At 32.2% G+C, this 23,006-nt stretch overlaps 2 protein-coding genes across 2 annotated transcripts; both read left to right on the top strand.

Moving 5' to 3' along the window:
- The first annotated feature begins 916 nt into the window (after positions 1-916).
- Positions 917-7,098, top strand: LOC129801567 (glucose dehydrogenase [FAD, quinone]-like). The gene is made up of 5 exons (XM_055846784.1): positions 917-1,129; positions 3,676-4,971; positions 6,131-6,264; positions 6,333-6,635; positions 6,698-7,098. The coding sequence occupies exons 2-5, from the start codon at positions 3,762-3,764 to the stop codon at positions 6,899-6,901; spliced, it is 1,851 nt and encodes a 616-aa protein (XP_055702759.1). The 5' UTR covers positions 917-1,129; positions 3,676-3,761; the 3' UTR covers positions 6,902-7,098.
- A 1,969-nt stretch (positions 7,099-9,067) lies between these two features.
- Positions 9,068-16,807, top strand: LOC129801557 (uncharacterized). Its single transcript, XM_055846772.1, has 5 exons — positions 9,068-9,387; positions 12,026-12,259; positions 13,475-13,651; positions 13,720-13,834; positions 13,892-16,807. Exons 2-5 carry the CDS (start codon positions 12,190-12,192, stop codon positions 14,025-14,027), a joined length of 498 nt encoding a protein of 165 aa, XP_055702747.1. The 5' UTR covers positions 9,068-9,387; positions 12,026-12,189; the 3' UTR covers positions 14,028-16,807.
- Positions 16,808-23,006: the final 6,199 nt, after the last annotated feature.

The raw sequence follows: 23,006 nt of genomic DNA, 5'->3' as shown, positions 1-23,006 counted from the left end.
TTCTGTTTAAGTTATTTAAAGAAGTTAATGTAAATTTTATGGTATTTCTTAAGTGATTTACTTAATATTCTAAATAAAGAACTAACTTATTCTCTTTTATCTCAGAACGACTTTCAGAACTCTTATTGATATTGCCAACACGTCTTTGAATCTTGTGCAAAGAATTCGCAAGATTCTTACCAACTAACAATGTAAACTTATTCATTATTAATCTTTGTAGGGTAAGTGTGCCAAATTCCGGCAAGCTTGTAATTTCGGCCACATTTTTTGTTTCTCGAATTTCATTGAATTTTTAGTTTTTGCATACTCTAGAAATAATACAATGAAAAAGATATCAAAAAATGTCGCTTCGACGAATAAGATGATCTAAAAAAGACATTAGAAGAATTTCAGAAGGGCAAAGGAACTGTGAAAATGAAGGTGGCTGAAATAGGCCACAAATGTAATGTCTACATTTTTATGCATTTTAGAATGTATTAAGAGTGAATTTAGAGAAAATAAAGACGATAGACTGCCTACAAGGTTCCAAGGAACACTCCTTATAGAAAAGTAACAAATAAATTCAATTTGTATTAAAAATATTACATTTCAAACATAAGACTGGCCCTTGCATGCAACTATGCCGAAAGTTCGTACACTTGCCCTACGTCTTATTCTTACTGAAAATCGTCACCTAAACAAAGAACAGAGGATTTAATAACATTGTTATTCAAAGAAATGATTTTTCGCTCTGTGATTTCATAATTTTCCGCAAAGTTACCTCACTGTCGCATCAAATTGAGAGCCAATGCTATATTTTGATATAGTCTCGGTGGACGAGGAGACGCATATTGATAGTTTTGATCAAGAAGTGGTGGTATCTCAATGGCCCGCGAAAACCTGTGCAGCATGGTATTTTGATTCCGCGCCAAGTCGCATTCTCCGGTGGAAACTGCTCGACACTGTTCCGAGGAACGTGGAGCTGGTCAGACGGACAGTGCCTTTTCCAGCGTACTTGCAAGTGAAAAGCTCACTGTTAATTAGGTGTGTCAGCTTTATTGGTCTTAAAGTTGCAAAAGTTTATAGTGATATCCCTGAGATTCAACGTATTTTTTTGAGATAATATTGCAGTGGGAGATTTTGTGATTTTGTGAGTCTTTTTTACAAGTGTTAATGTGAGTTCAAAGTCAACAGATCTACTGCACAGATTCTGTGATCAATCGTGAAAATTGGATCTAATCTGTCTAACTATCCGAATCGAACTTATTAGGTTTGAGGTGACTGTGTGAAAAATTGGATGTGTTAGATCACCTCGTTGATCATTTAACATTGTTAAAATTGTAACCATTTCCCGCGAAAATTTAGAAGAAAATTAAATTATGCTCCATGTGTCTTTTGTGGGCAGACGCTGGCCAACAAGTGGGTTGCCTTTCACCCCAAACTCTTCAATGGCACTCAGATTACTTTTTCGTTAAATAACTGATCTCTGTGATTTATAAAAAAAAAAATTATGCAATAAACTACCCAAAATTAATGCGATGAAGCGAAAATTTTCTGGGCTAATGGTGCATATGATGCTGCATCAGTAAAATCAATATTGGAATTTTATGCATATTTTCTTCACAAAAGCGTCTCCTCCCAAAAAAAGTAACACACAACGCTGGATGAACAGGTTGACATAGATTTTCTGCAACTGCAAATTTTTCATGGTGATTTAAAGTTGTGGACGGATTAGCAGCATTTTGTGTGACTCCTCTTTAAACATTATGATAAACGATTGCCATAATCTTACCAGCGACAATTTGCTTTTTATAGTGCAACCTGCTGCTGTTCATGATCACCTTGAGATCCTCATACTTGCATCAAATTGCATATTACAAACTTATTAAAGTGTAAGAATTTCGTTTGATCAAGTAATAAAATAAGATACTCACTAACTATCACACTGCACTTGATAACTATACGCAAAGTACTACGTCAGTGTGGTCACGTACTTCTTGCATCTGCTACAGTTCCATTCAGTAAATATGAGCTCAGTTTCAAGATCACTTTCGATGGAAAGAAAAAAAAACATGAATTCACATATGATAGAGATTTTACATAACCACTTTCGGTTTCAAGTTTATCTTATGTAGGTCAGCAGGTTTGTATCTAATAAAATGAGATGAGAGATTGTCCATTTTATGTGCGATGCGTATTGTTTTTAAACAAATGTCACTGTTTCATCTCTTTTTCTCACCCAAGACATTTTTTATTATATTTATAATTACGATGGGTGAGGCAATGCTAGTTGAAAAGTTGAAGGACAGCTGTTATATTTGATAAAAAATATAGGGTTTTAAAAGAAAAGCTCATCATAGCGCTTGATTTATTTATTTATTTATTCATAATCTGCTAAGTTTACTTAGGTGGCGTTTTTAATATTGCACTGCATTATTTATAAAGACATAATTTAGGAGCAGTTTCTTACAAAAAATATATAGCGCTTGAGTGCCTTCCAATTAACCTAATTATAAAAAATCTTAATTATTTTTAGTTATATTTCATATTCTTCAAATTTGTTAAAAATTATGTTTTAAATAAGAACTGAAAAAGCAAGACACCAATCATTTCTAGATGGGCTTTAATTGGGTTATGGGAAACTGGGGCACCACTAAACACGGGGTAGCACCAAACACTAATTTTCATTTCTAAACTACTTGGACTATCTCTACCATTTCTTTAGTGGACAAGCCTAAAAATTTCTATAGGTTTTGTCATCAGAAGTTGAATATCTGATTAAAAAATCACAGTGTTTGGTGCTACCCCGTGTTTGGTGGTGCTTCAGTTTCCCCTACATATAATTTAAAACCTAAATAAAATTAACCCATAAGACTCATATAGCATAAACAATTCCTAACATCATTTGGCCCTCTTAAGCCTTTATCCTTTTAATTTCCTTTTATTATTTTTATTTTATCGGTAAAGTAATGTTATTATTTTTTAAATTTTTAAAAATTACTTTTAATAGAAAAACTACTGACTTAAAGAGCTGACCTGTGCATTATAATAACCATTATCATCATCATTTTCAGCCAAATATCCCTATTGAGGTCGCGCGGGCTTAGAACATCCAAGTTAGCAGCCCATACTTACTGATCCTCTGCCTTACTTTTTAAAAATTAAAATTATTTAATTTAAGACTGTAATTGGCGCATTAATGTGGCACATTCCCTCCCAACCTAAGTTTCTTAAAAATATCCTTTAAAATATTATAAGAAAATTAAGATTACTAATAACCTCATCATCAGATATGAACTAATTCATTAAAATAGTGTAAAACATTGTTTACAATATAACTGCACCATTTTTGCTATATGCAGCGAGATCCAGCATCCAAATCACTTTACAAGTGCATATAAATTGCCTTCTGAATCCCAACGAAATTGTCAGAGTTTTACTGCATAAATATTGCACAAGCTACACTCTTCTTCCTCAGTCATAAAGCTTGTTAGCATATTTCATTGTCACTCTTTTTGCATACCCATGGTAAGACCATCGAGGCAATTTTTCAGTCGTCTGTGACAAAAGAAGTGGATGAAAAAATAACATTTAATTTGTGGACATAACTGAGAAGCAAGATTTGAATGAACTTGACTTTGAACTCACAAAATTGCCCAGAAACGTGAATTCCCGCACTAATTGTGTAATTTTCAGCTTGGAGGAGTTACTCGAAAACACCTGAGTATTTGAACAATTGAAGAGGAATTCTTGCCATTAGTGAAGTGAATGTCAACTGAACCATGTGTGGCAGAATACGACTTCTTGCATTAATTTTTCTTAATCACTTTATGCCACAGATATGTGGTCAAGAGCTTCTGCAGAGCTTGTTTGCCATGACCAACAACATATACTTCAATCAGTCTTTCAGGGACACGGTCGAATTTCTGCCGGAGTATGATTTCATTGTGGTTGGAGCTGGAAGTGCCGGTGCAGCAGTAGCAGGTCGACTAGCTGAAATTCCTGAATTTAATATACTTCTCCTGGAAGCAGGGCAGGACGAAACCATCATGACTGACGTACCCCTATCGGCTAGTCTTAATCAACTAACGAGCGCCAATTGGGGCTATAAACCTGATCCAAGTCCTATAGCATGTGTTGGTCTTAAGGGTGGAGTTTGTAATTGGCCAAAAGGACGAGTTATGGGGGGTACCAGTGTTCTCAACTACATGGTCTACAATCGTGGTCATCGAAAGGATTTTGATGGATGGGCTGAAGCAGGAAATGTGGGATGGAGTTACAAAGATGTGTTGCCGTATTTTAAAAAACTTGAAAGTGTGAGAATACCGGAATTACGTGACCCTAAATATAGGGGTATGGATGGTCCGGTCACTATAGAGCATTCGTCTTTCCAAACCAAAATGCTGAAGTCATTTCTGGAGGCTGGTCAAAAACTCGGCTACAAGGTGAATGACCCAAACGGAGCTGAAATGTTGGGCTTCTCGAAGATTCAAGCAAACCTGCGTAATGGAAGAAGATGCAGTTCTGCTAAGGCTTATCTCAGACCAATGGCCAATAGGCCAAATCTTCACATCTCGAAGAGGAGTTGGGTAACAAAAATCATAATAGATCCAATTACCAAGACCGCAACAGGTGTGGAATTTCTCAAAAGGAAGAGGAGGTACATCGTTAGAGCATCCAAAGAAGTGATCCTCTCTGCTGGAGTAATAGGATCACCGCAGTTGTTAATGCTTTCAGGTGTAGGACCTACTGACCATCTGAGTAGCCTTGGTATACCAGTAATACAGGATCTCAAAGTGGGATACAATCTTCAAGATCATATGTCTCTGCCAGGACTTGTATTTCTCATTGATAAACCTCTATCTGTACGAGAGAGGGATGTTAACAATCCCTTAACTGTAATTGACTACTTTTTATTCTCGCGTGGACCCTTCACACTTCCAGGAGGATCTGAAGGTTATGCATTTGTAAAAGTTCCAAACTCAACACTGCGTAAGTTTATCTCTTTATTTTACTCCTTTTACTATTTAATGCTAATTAAACAGCTGGCAAGTAATTACTAAATTAGTAATATTTTAATTCGCCGTTAGAATATGTGAAAAATTATGATTTCTGCAACTTGCGAAAGTATCTTAGGTAGTTAAATGGTTCTATATTTAGAAATTAAATTCTCTTCATTTTTACTTTAAAAAAAACTCAATTGAATAGGGTAAGATTGGGTAATTTTGAAGCATGTCTATTTTGGAATTTTTAAATTTTTTTCACTCTTGCAGATGGTCAGTATAAAGCTTCATATTCGAGAGTACTTCTTCGTTGTTTTTTTTTCTTTTTGCCATCTAAAAGTGTTAGGAAAACTTACAATTCCAAATTACCCTATCTTACCCTATATACTTCACTTTTAAAAATAAAATAAGTTAAAATAATTATGGTATAAACAAAAATATTTAAAACTAAATAATTTAATTTGTTGTGGAAATTAGTTCACTCATTAAAATATTGTCTCAGGTTCTTAGTTATCAAAAGTAGTTTAAAAGTTTGTCTTTTACCCATAAAATTTACATATTTTTTCAATACTGTTCAAATTGCTGGAGTTGCAATGTCAAAATGTCAAAAAATATCTTAGAACAACTTTCTATTTTTTTTTCATTTTAAAAGACATTTTGACAATTTTCTAACACGCCTCGATATGGGATTTTAATAACTGCCAGGCAACAAGGTTAATAATATTATGATGAATTTATTAATAAGTAATAACGAAGTTTTCGGACAACATTGGAGTGAGATATCAAATTTTTTTATATTTATTAAATTCACTTTTCCGCTATGGATTACCTTGAAATGTAATATTCAGCATAAAGTTATTAATTTACCGTAAATGCACGATTCCTGCATTTTGGTTTATTATTCTTTTATATTATTACATATCTCGTGAAAGATTAAAAGCTCGAAACAATTAATATTATTTAAATATCATAGAAAATGCACTATACCTATTGTTCTCCATGCTCATAAAATTTTTGATTATAGAGATTTATCGCTTCCCAATTTACAAGTTGAGATATCCATTCTTTATTTCTTACAGTGCTAGTGAAACCAGATATTTCGCAAGACGACTATAAATTTTAATTAATGATATTTCGTACTTCTTCAGCAAATGACTATCCTGACATTGAGATTGTCCTTGGAACTGGTGCCCTAAACAATGATGACTCAAGAGCAATTGGTCATCTGATGGGCCTTCCTGAAGAATTCTATAGAAAGACTTATGGGCCTATTCTTGGAAAGGTACATGGCATTTTAAAAATATTTTTACATAATCTGCTCTATATTCAATTATTTTGTTTATCTTATAGCATTCCTTTAGTTTAGTGCCAGTATCTATGAAAACTAATAGCCGCGGAAGAATCAGCTTAAAAAGTACTAATCCCTTTCATTGGCCAAAAATGGTTCATAACTACAACAAGGATAAGGAGGACGTGAGGAATCTGGTTGAAGGGATAAAACTCTGTGTAAAAATTGGAGAAAGTGAGAGTTTTGCTAAGTACGGAGCTCGCCTACATAGAACACCCTATCGGGGATGTGAAAATGAAATATTTGGCAGCGATGAATATTGGGAATGCTGCATCAGAGAAATTGGCTCGAGCCTGCAACACCAGGTTATTTTGTTAATTTAAAACTTGGAATTACATTGTGGTTACAAATTGTTCCTTATTCATAGGTCGGCACTTGCAAAATGGGACCTTCAAGTGATTCGAGTGCAGTGGTAAATCCTTATCTCCAGGTTCATGGAATTCGCAATCTCAGAGTAGCAGATGCTTCTATAATTCCTGTTATTCCGGCAGCACACACAAATGCTGTTGCGATGATGATTGGCGAAAAGGCAGCCGATATGATTAAAGATTTCTGGGGGAATTCTGTGTGATTTCGAAGTATCTCATGATTAAGTTTGGATATGGAGTAAAAGTGGCCTAGTCATAATTTTAATCAAACAAATGTTAGATAGAATTGCTTTAAATAAAAATTAAAAATTCCAAAATTATATTTAGAATAAAATAGAGTATAGTATAAGATTTATTGTTTTGTTATCGAAAAGGTAAATTATATTGCAATGAATTAGAATTTATGTCATTCACTTTGCTCATTTTACTAGAACACGGAAAGGACAAGGACAAAAAAACCTATATCCAACAATGGAGTTTGTTAAAATACCACAGAGTCAGGTAAAGTACTTTCTGCTGATATTTAACTGTTTATTTCATGGACGAGAGTAAAGCTGACAAATTTATTGCTGAAAATTTATGAAAAACTTTGCAGTTCTCAGATTTTCGGTAGGTAGTACAGTTTTAAAAATTGCGCTATAATTGGCTAGATGGTCTTCTCGAATTAAGCAACTTTTATTGTGTAGATAAGTAAAATACAATAAATAAAATATGAAGTATGAGAAAACCATAATATTAAAAATATAGGGGAGACTGGGGCAAAAAGTAACAAAACGGATATTTTATTTTTTTTACAAGCTACCCTAACGCCCCAGAAATTTCTAATTAGTGCAGTTTTATAGGAAATTTACTGCTCTACAACTTTGTGAAAGTCATTTTCCTCTATTTTGTAAGAAAATACATTTATCGAGCTGTTTTCTAAAAGGTAATTTTGTGACCATTCTCAAAAATGTTGGGGCAAATAGTAACATCTGTTGGATGTTATTACATTTTGTTATGCTTTATTACGAGCTTTCGTAAATTTAAAAAAAATAGCTAGGTGACATATTTTCATAGGACATTTATTCCTCTACACCTTTTTAAAACACAGTTTTCTCTATCTGAACGAGAAAAGTACTTTTCAAGCTATTTTAGAAAAAACATACAAGAGACTGCTAATCGTTTGACCAATGAAAACAAAAAGCGGCGAGAAGCGGAAATGATGTTTCTTCTCGCCGTGAGACGTCAGAAATTGCTTCGGTCTTTGTTACTTTTTGCTCCATAACTTTTGTTACTTTTTACCCCAAGTGGTCATTTTTAATAAAAAGATTTCTGGAGAAAAGAATCTTTTAAAATTCTGAAATAGATAGTGGTTCCGTATTCCAAGAATCCAAATCATTTAGGAAATACTTACCAGTGCATTAATTTTGGAAAATAAATAGGTAAAAATTGATATCTGTTGCAAGGAAAACATTTCAAAAATAGGACTAAAAATTTCAATATTTTTTTATTTTCTAAATTCCTTGTTCAAATTCCAAGAAATTTACGACTTTGAAGAAGGTCTATGGAGGCCATCTATGGAAAAAATTTCAAGACGCTATATCTTTCATCTTGGAAGATATTGAATTTTGAATTTTTCAATTTGTGACTTTTTACCCCAGTCTCCCCTACTTGTTGATATTAAGCATTTTAAGATAAAAAAATGTGACAAAATACCTTTTGAATATTCGAACTTGACGCTGCTACTTCCAATTTTAAAGTTAACTGCAAAAAATTAAACCCTACCGGATTACCTTTAAAGAAAAATTGATTTATAATTTATAACACTATTTTTTTTGGAAATTTAGCGATTGGTAACAAAAGCGATTGGTAATCATATATTTTTTTTTAGTTTAGTCTAATGAAAACGCTTCCGAAATTACGTATATTTTAATCAATTGAATGAAAGTTTTTCAATCTAAGTTTTTTTCTGTGAAAATAGAGCGAAAAAAATCTTCCATTGGACCAAATTCTTTTGTATTCTCAAAAAATCGCCAGAAAATGAGCCGTTAATCAATCAATGAGCATATTATAAAGTTAATATATTTCTACTTTTTCATAAATAAACAAAACCAGTAAATTCTCAGAAGCCATGCGCATACTTTTATACACATATTCCCCTGACTTCAGGGTGATATGGAAAAAAGCCGAATTAAAAGTTTTCAGAACTATTTTTAGAATTTTTTTTTAAATATGAATCATATGAAAACTATCTGAAAAACAATGAATATCAGAATATTATTTATTTATGAAAGTAGATTTTTTTAAGAAAAAAAGGTAATATTGACCGGAATTTTCTTGCAGTGTAAACACAAAGAGAAAACGTGAGGTGTTACGACGCCGACGCTCTTTGGATTCTGCTCCTCCGTCAAAGTTTTGCTTTTGCTCCAACTTTTGCCTTTGGCTTCAGAGTCATTTTTCTCTTCATGTTGCACCGAGTTAGTTTTAGATTGCGAGAAAATTCCTGTGAAAGTGTCTGAATCAAAACTCTGTGAATAATTTACAATTTTGAGATATATTTCCTTCTTTAAGTGATTTATAAACCACATATTTTAGTTAATTTATATGTAGTCTACACAAAAATAAGTTTTATTGAGAAATACCTCAAAGCTTTCGGATTAAGGACAGAAAGCTCACAGGAAAATTCAATCAATATAGAGGGTTTTTTTTGGTAAGTTGAAAGCAACGCATTGGGAATAAATAAATAATTTTATAAATATTTTCGAAACAGTCCTTACGCACAAAATGCCAATAATACACCTCAAATTTGCACCTTGTCTTTTTTCGGGGCGTCTCCATACTCTATCCCAGTTCTCTTACATCTTCACCCAAAATATTTACTCTACAAAAGCATAAATATAAAGAGAATTTCCTCATCGTTCTAATTATATTCCCAACACTTTATTCTGTCTATTGAATAATTGTCCAGAGAGGCCCACGCTTTGAAATTTGTGCAATTTTGACGATAAACCTATTGCCATATATTTTCTCGACAAATTATAAATATTTTCTTCGTTTTACTTACACTTATTATGCGTAGATATATGAAACTATACATAATATTATATTTAAGATAACTTATTGAAAAGACTTTTATATTTTGAATTGAGTACGGTATAATCTAATTCAAGACAAGTACAAATTAATTTAAAATCTTTGAAATGTAAAATTGTATGCATTAAAATTAACTCTTTATAATGATAGGATCTTAAAGTCAGTTACAGTTGTAACTGTTCATGGTTATTATAAATCCAAAAAGTTAGAAAGAATTGTAAACTCTTTACTAAAGTTTTTCAGGAGATAGTTCACTTATTTTGATACGAAAAGTTTTTATACTTTACTGGATTATCAACTTGTTCTTCACAAAACTCTTTTTTAAAGAAAAATGATTTATGAACCTATATCGTAGAGATTTCTCTATACAAAAGTTATATTCTCCCTGAATCACGTATGTCCTTTGTATGGATCAATAACAGAGGATATGCTTTTTCTGTTCCATTGATAAATACGTTCCAAATTATGTTATAATCTATTCCATATACATATATTTAGAATTAAAAAAATAATATCGACATATCATATGAAACGCTCAATCTTTAATCTTTGCTATTTGTTGGTATTTTCTTTAAAATATCATTATAAAACTTGAATTACCTTGAACAGCGAACACAAGGTATTTTAAACTTTTAGACTCTTGAGGACGCTTTTTTATAGTACGGGAAACAGGGATTCCCCATATAGGGCAGCCACGTATAGTATTAGATTGTGGTATCTTATAGTTTGCCTTCAAAGAAATATTGAGGAAACCACTCTTTATTCTAAATATTTACTTCCCTTATTATTCATTGAAATATTTGTCAGCCTCATACAAACATTTTTTGCACAAATTATACGCAATGAAAAATTTTATTTGGTGGCTAATTCTACCCTGGTCTGCCCTACTTGTCTCTTTTTTAAAAAACTATAAGTAATCATAATTTAATGATTAGATTATATCTAATGATTTTAAATTAAATAAATCAGGCTTTTTGCAGGTTCTTTCCTGAATATATGCATTCCCATACCTAATAGGTCAAGTTCAATTTCTGGTAATAGGTTGGACCAGATCCCATAGATTTATGTCCATTGCCTTTTAGGAACAAATTGAACACCAGAAAATAATTTTATTAAAACGATAAATATTGCCTTTCTACTAGTACTTACTACTTATAGAAATGTATGTAGTCAGAGGCAGTCAAAATCCCGAAAGACAAACGCCCTAATGTTCAAAATCCTAGGGATGAAATAATATAGAGTATAATGTGTAAAATAATTTTCCAGGACAGAAAATTTCTTTCAAAATTTGGCTTTCGGAATTTTGGCGTTCGGGATTTTGATCGGAACTCTTATGTAGTATCCAAGAGTCGATTTCTAGCATTTCACAAAGCATGAGACGACTTTTCATCTCTTTAATTAATAGAAATTTCTCTTTGGGACACTCTGAGGTGAATTGCTGTGAGTAGAACAAAATTTCTTGGTTATTATAAGGCTTTTAAAAAAACTATATTATAAATTTTATTCCAAGATAAATTATCAACTCCAAAAATAGACACAAATAAACTTAAAAATAAGCACCTATCACTTTTTTCTTATACTTCTTCTAAATAGAATATGGAAAAGTTTCGTCAAATCGGTATGCGACTGGATTTTGTTAAAATTTTGTGAAAAGAATGTTTTTAAACATAAAATGTGGGAAAAGTTTTGCCAAATTAGTAAAAAACATCATTTTCATAAAATTTTCGCAATATCCATTTCTCTGTTTAACAAAACTTTTTTTTTTCAGAAGAGACAAATTTACTGATTCAGAAAAGTCACAGGTTTTCATTTTGCTTAATTTCAATTTACTATCTTGTCAACAATTATGTGTGCTTTTCTTCTGAAACAATTTATAATTTGCTAAAAGATAGATCTTTAAATGTATTTTCTATTGCAAAACTGTTTGATATAAGGATTCTTTTCGTACTAAATGTTTCTTCATCCAGAAACTTATTTAAATTTAACGAAAAGCAGACAAAGAGTTGATTAATTTCTAATGGAAAATTTTCATTAAAATAATATACTCGTGCCTAGAATGAAATCATAGAAGTATGAAGCTTTGTGACCTATAGAGAGAGAATAAAAAATGTGTTTGACGTGAAAATTTGTAAGATATAAAAATAATATGCTCATGTATAAAGAATTCTTTTCCAATTGTTAAAGAATCCTAAATCCCATAACCCTGATATAATTTATACAATTTTTGTTAGTTATACTCATTTTTATCATTTCAGATTTGGCAATGAGACGTCTAAGTTTTCGACAATTTGAGGAATCGTGACAAGATTTGGAAGAATATTGAGCTCAAAACACAACACCACAGAATTTACTATTAGAGAATATATTTGTTCTCATAGGAAGGAATTCACATAAAGTGAAGGAATTGAATTGTCCTGCAATGAATGCGATCAATTTATCATGTTTTCTCACCAGTTTAACACTTCTTATTGCAATGGTCTTTCACCCAGGTATATATAATATTTTCTCTATTAAATAACCGTCCACATAATATGGAACACTGAAATTCTATCTCTTCTAATAAATTGTGGAACAGTACGATAATAGAATAGAGCTTTTGAAGGAAGTTCTTCATAGTTTATAAATTAACTACAATAAAATATAATTTTCTTTCAGTTTAGTTACTAAGTTGACATAACATATAACTAACGATTTTCAAATTAAAATGTTTAACCCCATTCCCAAAAGTTCTTAATTCGTAAAATGGAAAACAGAAGCATTGACTTTTAAGAGCCCTTAGGGTTATTTACCCTCCTCTTACTAAGCTTAATCAAAATTTGGCCAAAGTCTCTCCTTTTATCAAATTATTGAAGTTGTACAAGTTCCTAAATTTCAAGTATAAAGAGGTCTTTAGGGATGGGAAATTTATTTCTCGAGAGACAAAATGCATTGAATTGAAAATAAAATATAAAATTTGTCTATATTAAAATAAAGCTAGAACTGGACCAATTGCAATCATAAATTAGAATTAGTAAAACCTTTTGAATATTCGCACTCGAAAGCGAGAGGAAATTCATGGGAAACTATGCATAAAATTTGGAAATTTGCATTCAATGCATTCATTTTGTTGATTGCGAATTTAAAATGATATAAATATATATCAGTATATTGATTTGAGGCAATTCCCAACAGAAAGGAAAATATAGAAATTATGTCGAATTTTAAAGTATCTCTGCATATATTTATCCTAATACTTAGATATTTCTTTATCGGTTTTGAGAACTTGATTGGATTTAAGCTTTGTTTTAAAATTAGTAACCTTACAGCTTGTGAATGGGTATTTTCAAGGACAGGCGGTAAAAGAAAAGACGAAAAATTAAATTATAAAAAGAATTGAATTAAGTTGAAATCGAATTTGGTTATTAGAAAAACTTAACATTTAAGAGATTAGACTTTACATGCTAAATTCAAGAATAAAATTAATAAACGAAGTAGGGGGAAGTGGGGCACCTTTTAAATTGGGATTTTTCACCTATTTTTAAATAAAATTGAGCCCTATCGTGATATAATTTAGCTGCACAGATTGAGAAGCTAAATTTCATTATGATATGGCTCAGTTTCATTTAAACAAAGGTGAATAATTCCAAATTCAAAGGTGCCCCACTTCCCCCTAGGTAATAAAATTGCTTTTTATCTTATGAATAATGAAATGTGGTGTATTTCAGTTAGTGGAATCGACTGTTTTAAATGCGTCTCCTTCAATGGCGCCAATAAGGCGTGTGATGACCCCTTCCACAATAACTACTCTACAGCGATCCTCGAATCTCCTTGTATGGGCGGAAGAAAAGGGCGCGATGGCCTCTTTCCGGCAACATCCTGTATTAAAATTGCCGGATACTACGGTAAGTATTTGAACATTTCAAAATTCAATATATCTTTATCACCATTATTTCTCTTTCGCAAAAAAAAGATGATACGGGTGAAACGATAACAGTTCGGGGTTGCGCCCTAGATAGTGGAACTTTAACGACTGATACGGAAATCATCCGGATGTCGCACTGTGGAAGGTTCTACTACGACAACAGGTGAGCTAAAGGCTTTTATTGAGTCAGAAATACCTGAAATAAGATACTTCCTTCCAGATACGTACATGGCTGCCTCCAAAGCTGCAACGATGCCGATGCCTGCAATGCAGCACCTCACCTAGCCAATACCGACGTCCACCTAACTCTGGTTCTTTTCACGTTAGCCCAAGTCTTTTCGTTGCTTCCGAGATAACACTCCCAGGGTATTACCACGTCTAACCCATAAAAACTGCAGCCATCGTCAAAATACCACATCTCCCTTCGCTTGCTCACACTTTCACCCATTTTCCCACCTTCCGATGATAATTTATCACCACCAATTCCTTTATGCTATGTGTTGGCACAACAGAAGGGTCAATTGCTTTAAGATATAGCAGAATACCGGAGCAAATCACTGATTAAACTATTTACGTAAAGATTCTCTTCTCGTAATTTAGTAAAGAAAATTTAAAATTATCTCTTCTATAGTTTTGTAATTAGGATACAGGGAGAAGTGGGGCAGCTTTGAATTGGGGAACCTTCGTTATTGGTCTCTGGAGCTAAAGTATATCATGGTAAGGTCCAATTCTATTAAAAAAATATAGGAGAAATAAGTCCAATTTTAAGGTTGCCCCACTTCTCCATAAAAATAGGTATTCGGAATTTTTTTGTAGCTGGACTTCAGTCCTTTAAGGACATAACTAACATACTATATGTACCAATAATTTTTTTAATTATATTTCTAAACATTTTCTCTATAAAGAATATTTGCTATAAGAATTAGCAATTAGTAAATTAGTTTTTTGACGCAGTAAGTTGTTTTATCAACTGCAGCTGATTAAGCAGCATATTTTCATAAAATTGATCAGAAAAATGAAATGTCGTCAGTATAAAGAGGAAATCATAAAATATATAAATATTCAAAGATAGGGAAATTTTATTCGAAAATCAAAATGATGAATTTATGAATCATTTTGGCATGTTCAGTTAAATTTATAAGGACCAAAGAGGAAAATGGGACACCTTTGAAATTGGGCATGTTCCTTCTACTTCTAAAATGTATTTGAGCTACACAATTAGTTTGTCGAGCTAAATAATACCATGATAAAGTCCAGTTCCGTTTAAAAATAGAAGAAAAAAGTCCTATTTTATAGGTTCCCCAATTCAAAGGTGCCTGACTTCCCCTCAATGATTCATCCCTCTTTAGTTTTTTACTGACCAAAATGGATTGTTTTATAACGTTTCTTAATTATTTACTTATTTTATTTTTTTAAAATTAAGTTATCTTGTCTTTTGCGGATCAAAACCGTATATCCGGTATATCCCATTTTAGTCGCCCTTAAAGGGATAAAAGTTTGCTTTGTCAAATACAATTAGGGGAAAGTGCCCATGCTTTGCACGGTCCCAAGTTTTATAATGACTAAATTTTTCCTATGATTCTAAATAATTGCGACTCCGCAATATATTTTAAAAACAAGACACTTTCCCGTAGTTTTTAGAATATGGACGATATGAGTCACATTTATTGAAAAACATACGAAAAATTTAGTCATTGTAAAGCTTGGGATCGTGTAAAGCATGGGCATTTTTCCCTATAATAGAATAGAACCACATTGACCGTCAAATCGTTTTCGTTTCCTCTCACGGTGTTTAAGAAATTTATGTAAGAGTAAGTATTATAGCAATTATCAGGCTAATATAGACCTGTTAAGTTCATGAATTGCTAATTACAAGATTTTAGATTACTTATAATTATATTTATATAGAAGAAATAAGATGAAATTGCAAGAAACTTTGTAATAGCAATTTTTTTGGTTGTTACTAAAATAAAACCGGTAAATTTGACGGTCATTGCGATTATACCTTTTTCTCTAAACATTGTTTTCTAATAATGTTAAATTTTAAGGACGAATTCCAAATTGTATTGAAAAAAATTTTACTTCAATTTAATCTTGATTTTAGAATAAAATTGTGATTATCAAAAATAGGAACTGATTAATTATATAAAACGCTTAAAGTTGAATAGCAATTGACCCTTCGGTATCATAACCACTCCTTATGCAAAATAAAAAACTCTCATTTTTTACCTTAATATTTTTATTATATGCTTTTTACAAGAAAAAAAGACATTATTCTCATCTGGCTGTTAAAGAAAATTTAAGATCAATTTACTAAATAGACTAGGGAGTGGAAAGGCCTCATTCTCTGATACCCACAAACCCAGACACTTAAATGCATATAGGATGAAAGTGCCTACATCTCAGACATTTTATTTCTCCAATTTAATTTAAAATACCCTTTATTATAGACATATTTGAGATAAGCTCTTAATATGCTCCAGCCACTGAATACACATGAACCATTTAATTAAATATATAATCACTGCAATATTGCTGAAATCATACATTGTTTATGTAAATGATAAGTCTTTCAGAATAAAAAAAAACACCTCAAAGAACCAATATTATACAAATGAAACAGGACAGGAGAAATGATTCATGTACCATTTTGGTGTACCCACTTTTTGATAAACAGGAAAAACTATCAATTGCTTAACTCTACAACTAAATAAAATAGTTCTTATGTATTAAATGGGAAGAAAGATACCTAATAATGCAATGTGTGGAGAAGATCATAATTTTAACTAAAAGGAAAAACATAGATTTTAGTCTAATGGAAAGAAAACATGGCAGTCATATCAACAGAGATTATGTATGAACTATCAACTTATTCCATATCGTGCACGATTGACTCATGTACTAAAGTATCCTAAAAATAATCATTAAAGCATTAAAGAAAACTGTGAAGATAAACATTTTAAAAATTTGCATAAGTACTGTTAAAGGACAATTTAGATGTTTTATCCCTAAATATTTTAAAATGTTTCTTGGCTTTTCATAGATTTTAAACATGATTGTATTATACAAATGAGAACACCCTCCATGAAAATTTTATCGATGTTGAATAAGGAATAAATACAATATGGGTATCACATTGTGGTGTTTGTAGTTGGGTAATATCTGAAACTTTTATTTCTACGCAAAATTCCTTAACTTAGATTAATTGACAAAAATTTGCTCGTTGTGTCATGAATTATAAAAGGAAAATTGTAAAGGTATTGGCATCGTACTCTTTTAACTCTTTCTGGTTCCCTATGTTTCTTTATCTGCATTTTTTACTGCTCAAACTTTACCGAGAGAGCAGTATAATCTTTCGATTTTGCGACTTCCACATCCTTGTATTCTTGTCCTCCCGAAACAACTTTTTTCAATATATCTTTACGAAACATAAGATTTTTGAGAAACTATCAATTGCTTAACTCTACAACTAAATAAAATAGTTCTTATGTATTAAATGGGAAGAAAGATACCTAATAATGCAATGTGTGGAGAAGATCATAATTTTAACTAAAAGGAAAAACATAGATTTTAGTCTAATGGAAAGAAAACATGGCAGTCATATCAACAGAGATTATGTATGAACTATCAACTTATTCCATATCGTGCACGATTGACTCATGTACTAAAGTATCCTAAAAATAATCATTAAAGCATTAAAGAAAACTGTGAAGATAAACATTTTAAAAATTTGCATAAGTACTGTTAAAGGACAATTTAGATGTTTTATCCCTAAATATTTTAAAATGTTTCTTGGCTTTTCATAGATTTTAAACATGATTGTATTATACAAATGAGAACACCCTCCATGAAAATTTTATCGATGTTGAATAAGGAATAAATACAATATGGGTATCACATTGTGGTGTTTGTAGTTGGGTAATATCTGAAACTTTTATTTCTACGCAAAATTCCTTAACTTAGATTAATTGACAAAAATTTGCTCGTTGTGTCATGAATTATAAAAGGAAAATTGTAAAGGTATTGGCATCGTACTCTTTTAACTCTTTCTGGTTCCCTATGTTTCTTTATCTGCATTTTTTACTGCTCAAACTTTACCGAGAGAGCAGTATAATCTTTCGATTTTGCGACTTCCACATCCTTGTATTCTTGTCCTCCCGAAACAACTAATGACGTGGCGCTGTTTATCCGCCTGATCTAATTGCTATTAGAGGCTAAACGGTCAAAGATAATGATGTGAAATGTTCAAGGAACCCCCCATAAGTCGACTAGCTATTTACTACCAGAAATTTCGTAGTGGATAATTTATCTCTTACAATACACCCATTTCACTGAAAAACTGAAACGATGTTTCAGTAGGGGAGACTGGGGTAAAACTTGTCAAAACGCATATTTAATTCTTTCACGAGCTCTGAGAAAACTTAAACGTTTTATAATGAGCATATTCTTATAGGAAATTTACTGCTCTACAGCATTGCAGAAGACTATTTTCCTATATCTCGAAAGAAATGTGATTTTCGAATCACTTTCTAAAAGTTGATTTTGTGGAGATTCTCAAAATTGCTGGGGCAAATTTTGTCAGTCTTCGGATAATTTGTGACGTTTTAGGGTAAAGTGTATAATTTGGAATTAGTGATACAAGTTGGACAATTTGCCGGTACAAGTTGGACATGGCTTTTTTCTTGATAAATACAGTACAAAATTTGTTTTTAAGCACAAGGAACCAAATTATAAAACTAAAGCATTAAAAGTATACAAATAAAAATGAAGTAGTAAATTTATCAAGACGAAAAGCCCTGTCCAAATTATACCATTGTCCAACTTGTACCACTGTCCAACTTGTACCATTTTACCCTACTCTCAATTTTTCTCTATCTTAACGAAAAATGTGCTTAAATTGAGCTAATCAGTATTGATATTTTCTGTAAGCCAAATATTCCAAAAATAGGGCTCAAAATTTCATTATTTTTTATTTTACATAATCCTTCCTCGAATCCCTTCAAACTTTGTAAGTTTAAGAAGGTTCATGAAGGCAATTTATAATAAAAATTTCAAGCCTGTCTCTTTTATTTTAGAAAACATTGAATATTGAAATTTTCGTTTTGACAAATTTTGCCCCAGCCTCCCCTGCCCCGAATTCAGTGAAGAACTGAAGTTCATTTTAAGGTAATTTATTATTATATCACTAGGACTTTCAGTGGCGCAATAGGCCAGACCGGTAAGACTGTTGGGTCTTGGACGGTGAGATCACTGACTTGACCCTCTCGAGTTGTAAGTTCGCAATTTTAAATAGCCGTTTGGAAAAAATATGGGTCTTCAGTAGCCCAATCATCCTTAAAGGCGTCTACACATTGGGAGCAATTTTCGTCAAAAATTGCGTTTTTGACAGAAATTTGACGCTTCCTCCTACAACGCTGCAGGGAATTTCCTTCAAAAAAGCAATTTTTGACAAAAATTGCTGCCAATGTGTAGAGGCCATAAGGGATAAAGCCAAACATCTTTTGCTAAAGAGCTGTCACTCTGAACTATTTCACTATACGAGATCATCATAATAGGTAATAAGGGTAATAATAATGCTGGCACAATATCCAACATAGGAACTAGGCCTTCTCGCAAGTGACATTTCTAAATGTGCATTTTCCTTTCTTTCCTTACAGCGATAGAATGGTTAGTTCCATATTCCGTGGAATCAAATATATTGATTATTACTGAGTGCATAATGGCCATCAGGAACAACTTCAATGCTAGAAAAAATCCTCGTAAATTAAAAAGGATTTGAACTCGGGACATTTGCATCATAGAGCAAGTACTCTATACTCACTGCTCTCTCTCTTTCTTTCAAGAGAAAATTCAGAATTCGAGTATTCTGCGTACATATTTCCAATCCCATTTTAATTGATTTAATTTTTGCCAATTTTGTATTGATCAGGAATATTTTGAAAATCTAAATTCCTGAATTAAGATTTTTTTTAGTCGTTAACAAAAAAGAAAACGAACTTAACCCATTCAATGCATTCAATAACACTGTGCAACAGCAAAAAAAAATTTTTTTTTCAAATAACCGGTATTTTCGGGTTTATTGTTGTCTCCCGAGTACATATCCCGAAGAAAGTTATGGCCCCTAACGTCTGGTTTCTGAGATAGATTGAGATGAAAATTTTTAAGAAATTGGTTAGGAATATTTTGTGAAATTTGTTTTATCTCAAAAATGGTATATCCTAGGATGTTGGTATCAAAGAATGACTCAATGATGTTTAGAGCAGGACTCAAGGAAAATATTCCAGGAACGAACCATATCCCTATCTCCTCATTTTCCTTGAAATGTTCCAGATTATCCCCATAAATTCCTAAATATCCTTCAAATCCATTAAAAGGGTGCGGTGCACAGGACGACTTGCACCGCTCACAAAAATATTCTCCTGAATATCATATGATCATAAAACTTATCGTTATCCAGAAATTATGCATTTGAATTACTTATGAACAACAGCCTTTTCTCACAACATTCAACATTTTATCTCAGATCTTACCAATATAAAATTATAATAACTAATAGTTTACCTTTCTTTGTAACGAACTATCTAACACATTTCTGACATAGGGGAATCTAGGTTCTTACTTGGTTGCTTGGTAGCCGAGATAATTCAATTTATTTATTTTGGATACGTTTTTTGACTAAAGTGAGTCTTTTGTCCATGTGACGGACTACGACAATATTAGGATATAGGGTAAGTGCTCATAATTTTGGACAGTTTCTAAATTTGGACACTTTGAGGGTAAAATTGGACACTAAAAATAAATTGATTAAAATGATGGATTTTTATTCCAATATTTGATGAAAAATGAATTCTATCTAAATATTTGTTCTTTTTGGAAGATTTTGACACTAAATACGTTAAATTTTGAATATGATTTGAGTTGAAATTGCTTTGTTGAAAATTCAATGTGAGCAATTGCTTACGAGAAATATGACAGAACTTTGTGGCTTACTTCAGTCTTATTTAGTTTTGGTGAAGTACTAACAAAGTTTGTTCGCTGTTTTTGAGTGATATTATTGAATATTCATTGAATATTGTGTTGATTCACGTTACTGATGATTTGTACATTTGACCTGAAGTGAGATTTGCCTTGTGAATTATATTTTTCGTGTGAAAAATGGGAAATTTTTTAAGACATTCACCAGTGAGGTGATGATTCTTATTTTGGACAGGTGTTTTTCTCACGAAATTTCGTGAAGTTTTAGCTTTTGTGATGACTAGGTTGGACAAATGCCTGGAGAAACAAAGGAGCATCATCTCTACGAAAGAGATGTAGCGAGAAATACCTTAAAAGGCTCCCGGAAAGGTCAGGGAATGAGCGAATCTGCACGTACTTGGAGTATCGAAGTCAACTCACTTTAATGAATGATATGGAAAGTTTCCGGGCTTCTGTGACATTCCACGTTTCCCTTACATGACCAGGAAGAGGACTTGGTAAGATTGGTTCATGAAATGAAGAACAATGGGCATCCTGTTGAGGCGGATTAGCTGTCCAAATTTACAGACAAGTTGTAAAAATTAATAACCAAGTTGTCCAAAATAAGAGTCAAATTCACCTCTAGGGGGAGGCTTTGAACTTTCGCACACAAAAATGATGTTCAAGTTCAGTGATTTTTTCTGACTACCATGCAAACCGTATGGATTCTCCAACTATGCCAAAAAAATGTCTTACTTATAAGGTTCATAATCCCACCAAACAAAATCCCAGGAAATCCTTAGATTTTCCTCCAGAGGAAAATGAAAATTTAATGGCGATTTGTCCGATAGATGAATCAAGTTTCTATTATCGCACACGATTCACGCCATCATTGAACACCCCATTTTCACCGTAAATTTTGCACCGGACACTAAAAGTTGCACATCATTGTTTAAAAGGAACTCTAATCTACTTGATTAAACCATTTTTATAAGGAATAAATCATTTTAATATCACTTTTTTGGAACTTTTCTGAGAGATGTTTTATTGACATTAAAAACCATTTTTTTGCTTGATTCTACGAGAATTTCACTCCGGAAACGGTTAAATCTGATGAATACTTTCTTGAAAAGTCCAAATATCACTAAATTTACACGAATCAATAAGTTTTTAAAGCTAAAAATTGACTAAAACTCTGCAAGCGAGAAGACCACACAAGATTCCACCATTCCTCCACGGAGCCGGATATGCACAAAAAAGTTTGAATGCGCATCATTGAAGATTTCTCTGTTCCTGCAGCTGCAGGAATCGGGATTTAGCACAGATATTGAGCTTCAGCAGGTGAACAAGCTAAAATTTTCACAAAACATCTTCTTACGGACAATTTCTTTTCTTTGTCATGCAAAACAACACAATATAGTGAGGTTATGTCAAAGATTGTCAAAAAGCAGTTGTAAACTGTATGAGCTTATTGCAGATGTGATTCTTTCATTGCACATTCAGTTTATGCAAGCTTGAAAAATATTTTTATATCAAAGAAATGCAAAATTGTTTAATAATTACTCAACTGCAGCCTATTTGAGTCAAATTACTTCTTGTTTATCAACTTTACGATTTTTAAGTTTTCCTTTTTAGTGGTGGATCAAATCGGTAGATTACAATAGATGTGAATATGAGGGATCGCATCTAAAATGAAGTTTCTTGGAAAATGTGAGAGAAGCCATGTCTTCTATGTGCGATCGATGAATCTGAGTCAAGTTTGTGAATTTTGTTCCACCCACAAAAAGTGCCTGTTCAGCCTAAAAGATTTTTACTTAAATCTGATTCCTAATAACCCTTCTACCCTCTGTGATAGTAGTTTTTCAGAAAAGTGATATTAATTCTGCACAATCGTATGAAATATTGCACAGCAAAATTACAGTTTTGGACCTGTTTTTAATTTTTGTTTCCTAAAACTAGGGGAAAAAGATTAGACTCCCAATTTTTTCAGGAAAGGTGTGATTTAAGACTAGCTACTAAAATATATAGCCATCAGTGAAAGTTATAACGTAATACCGGAGAAATTCGAAGTGTCCGATGGTAGCGTATGTGCGAAACATCAAAGCCTCCCCCTACATATCAATTCATTTTTAAACGTATTAAAACTAATTTTAATAAAAATGAGATGATAAATAGCTTGCCAAGTTTCTAAACAACCCTTCTGAAAAGAGAGTAACAAGAAATGTCAATTAGTATAGAAAATATCGCACTTCAAACTTGGAACTTCGATGCTTATAAGCAGACTGTCCAAAATTATAAGCACTTCCCCTAAAGCAGATTTCACAAAATATTTCTAAACCTAACCAATTTCTTAAAGATTTTCATCTTAATCTAGCTCAGAA

This window comes from Phlebotomus papatasi, chromosome 1 (genome assembly GCF_024763615.1).
Source record: "Phlebotomus papatasi isolate M1 chromosome 1, Ppap_2.1, whole genome shotgun sequence".
Classification (NCBI taxonomy): Eukaryota; Metazoa; Arthropoda; class Insecta; order Diptera; family Psychodidae; genus Phlebotomus; species Phlebotomus papatasi.
This window is presented reverse-complemented; position numbering and strand designations above follow the sequence as displayed.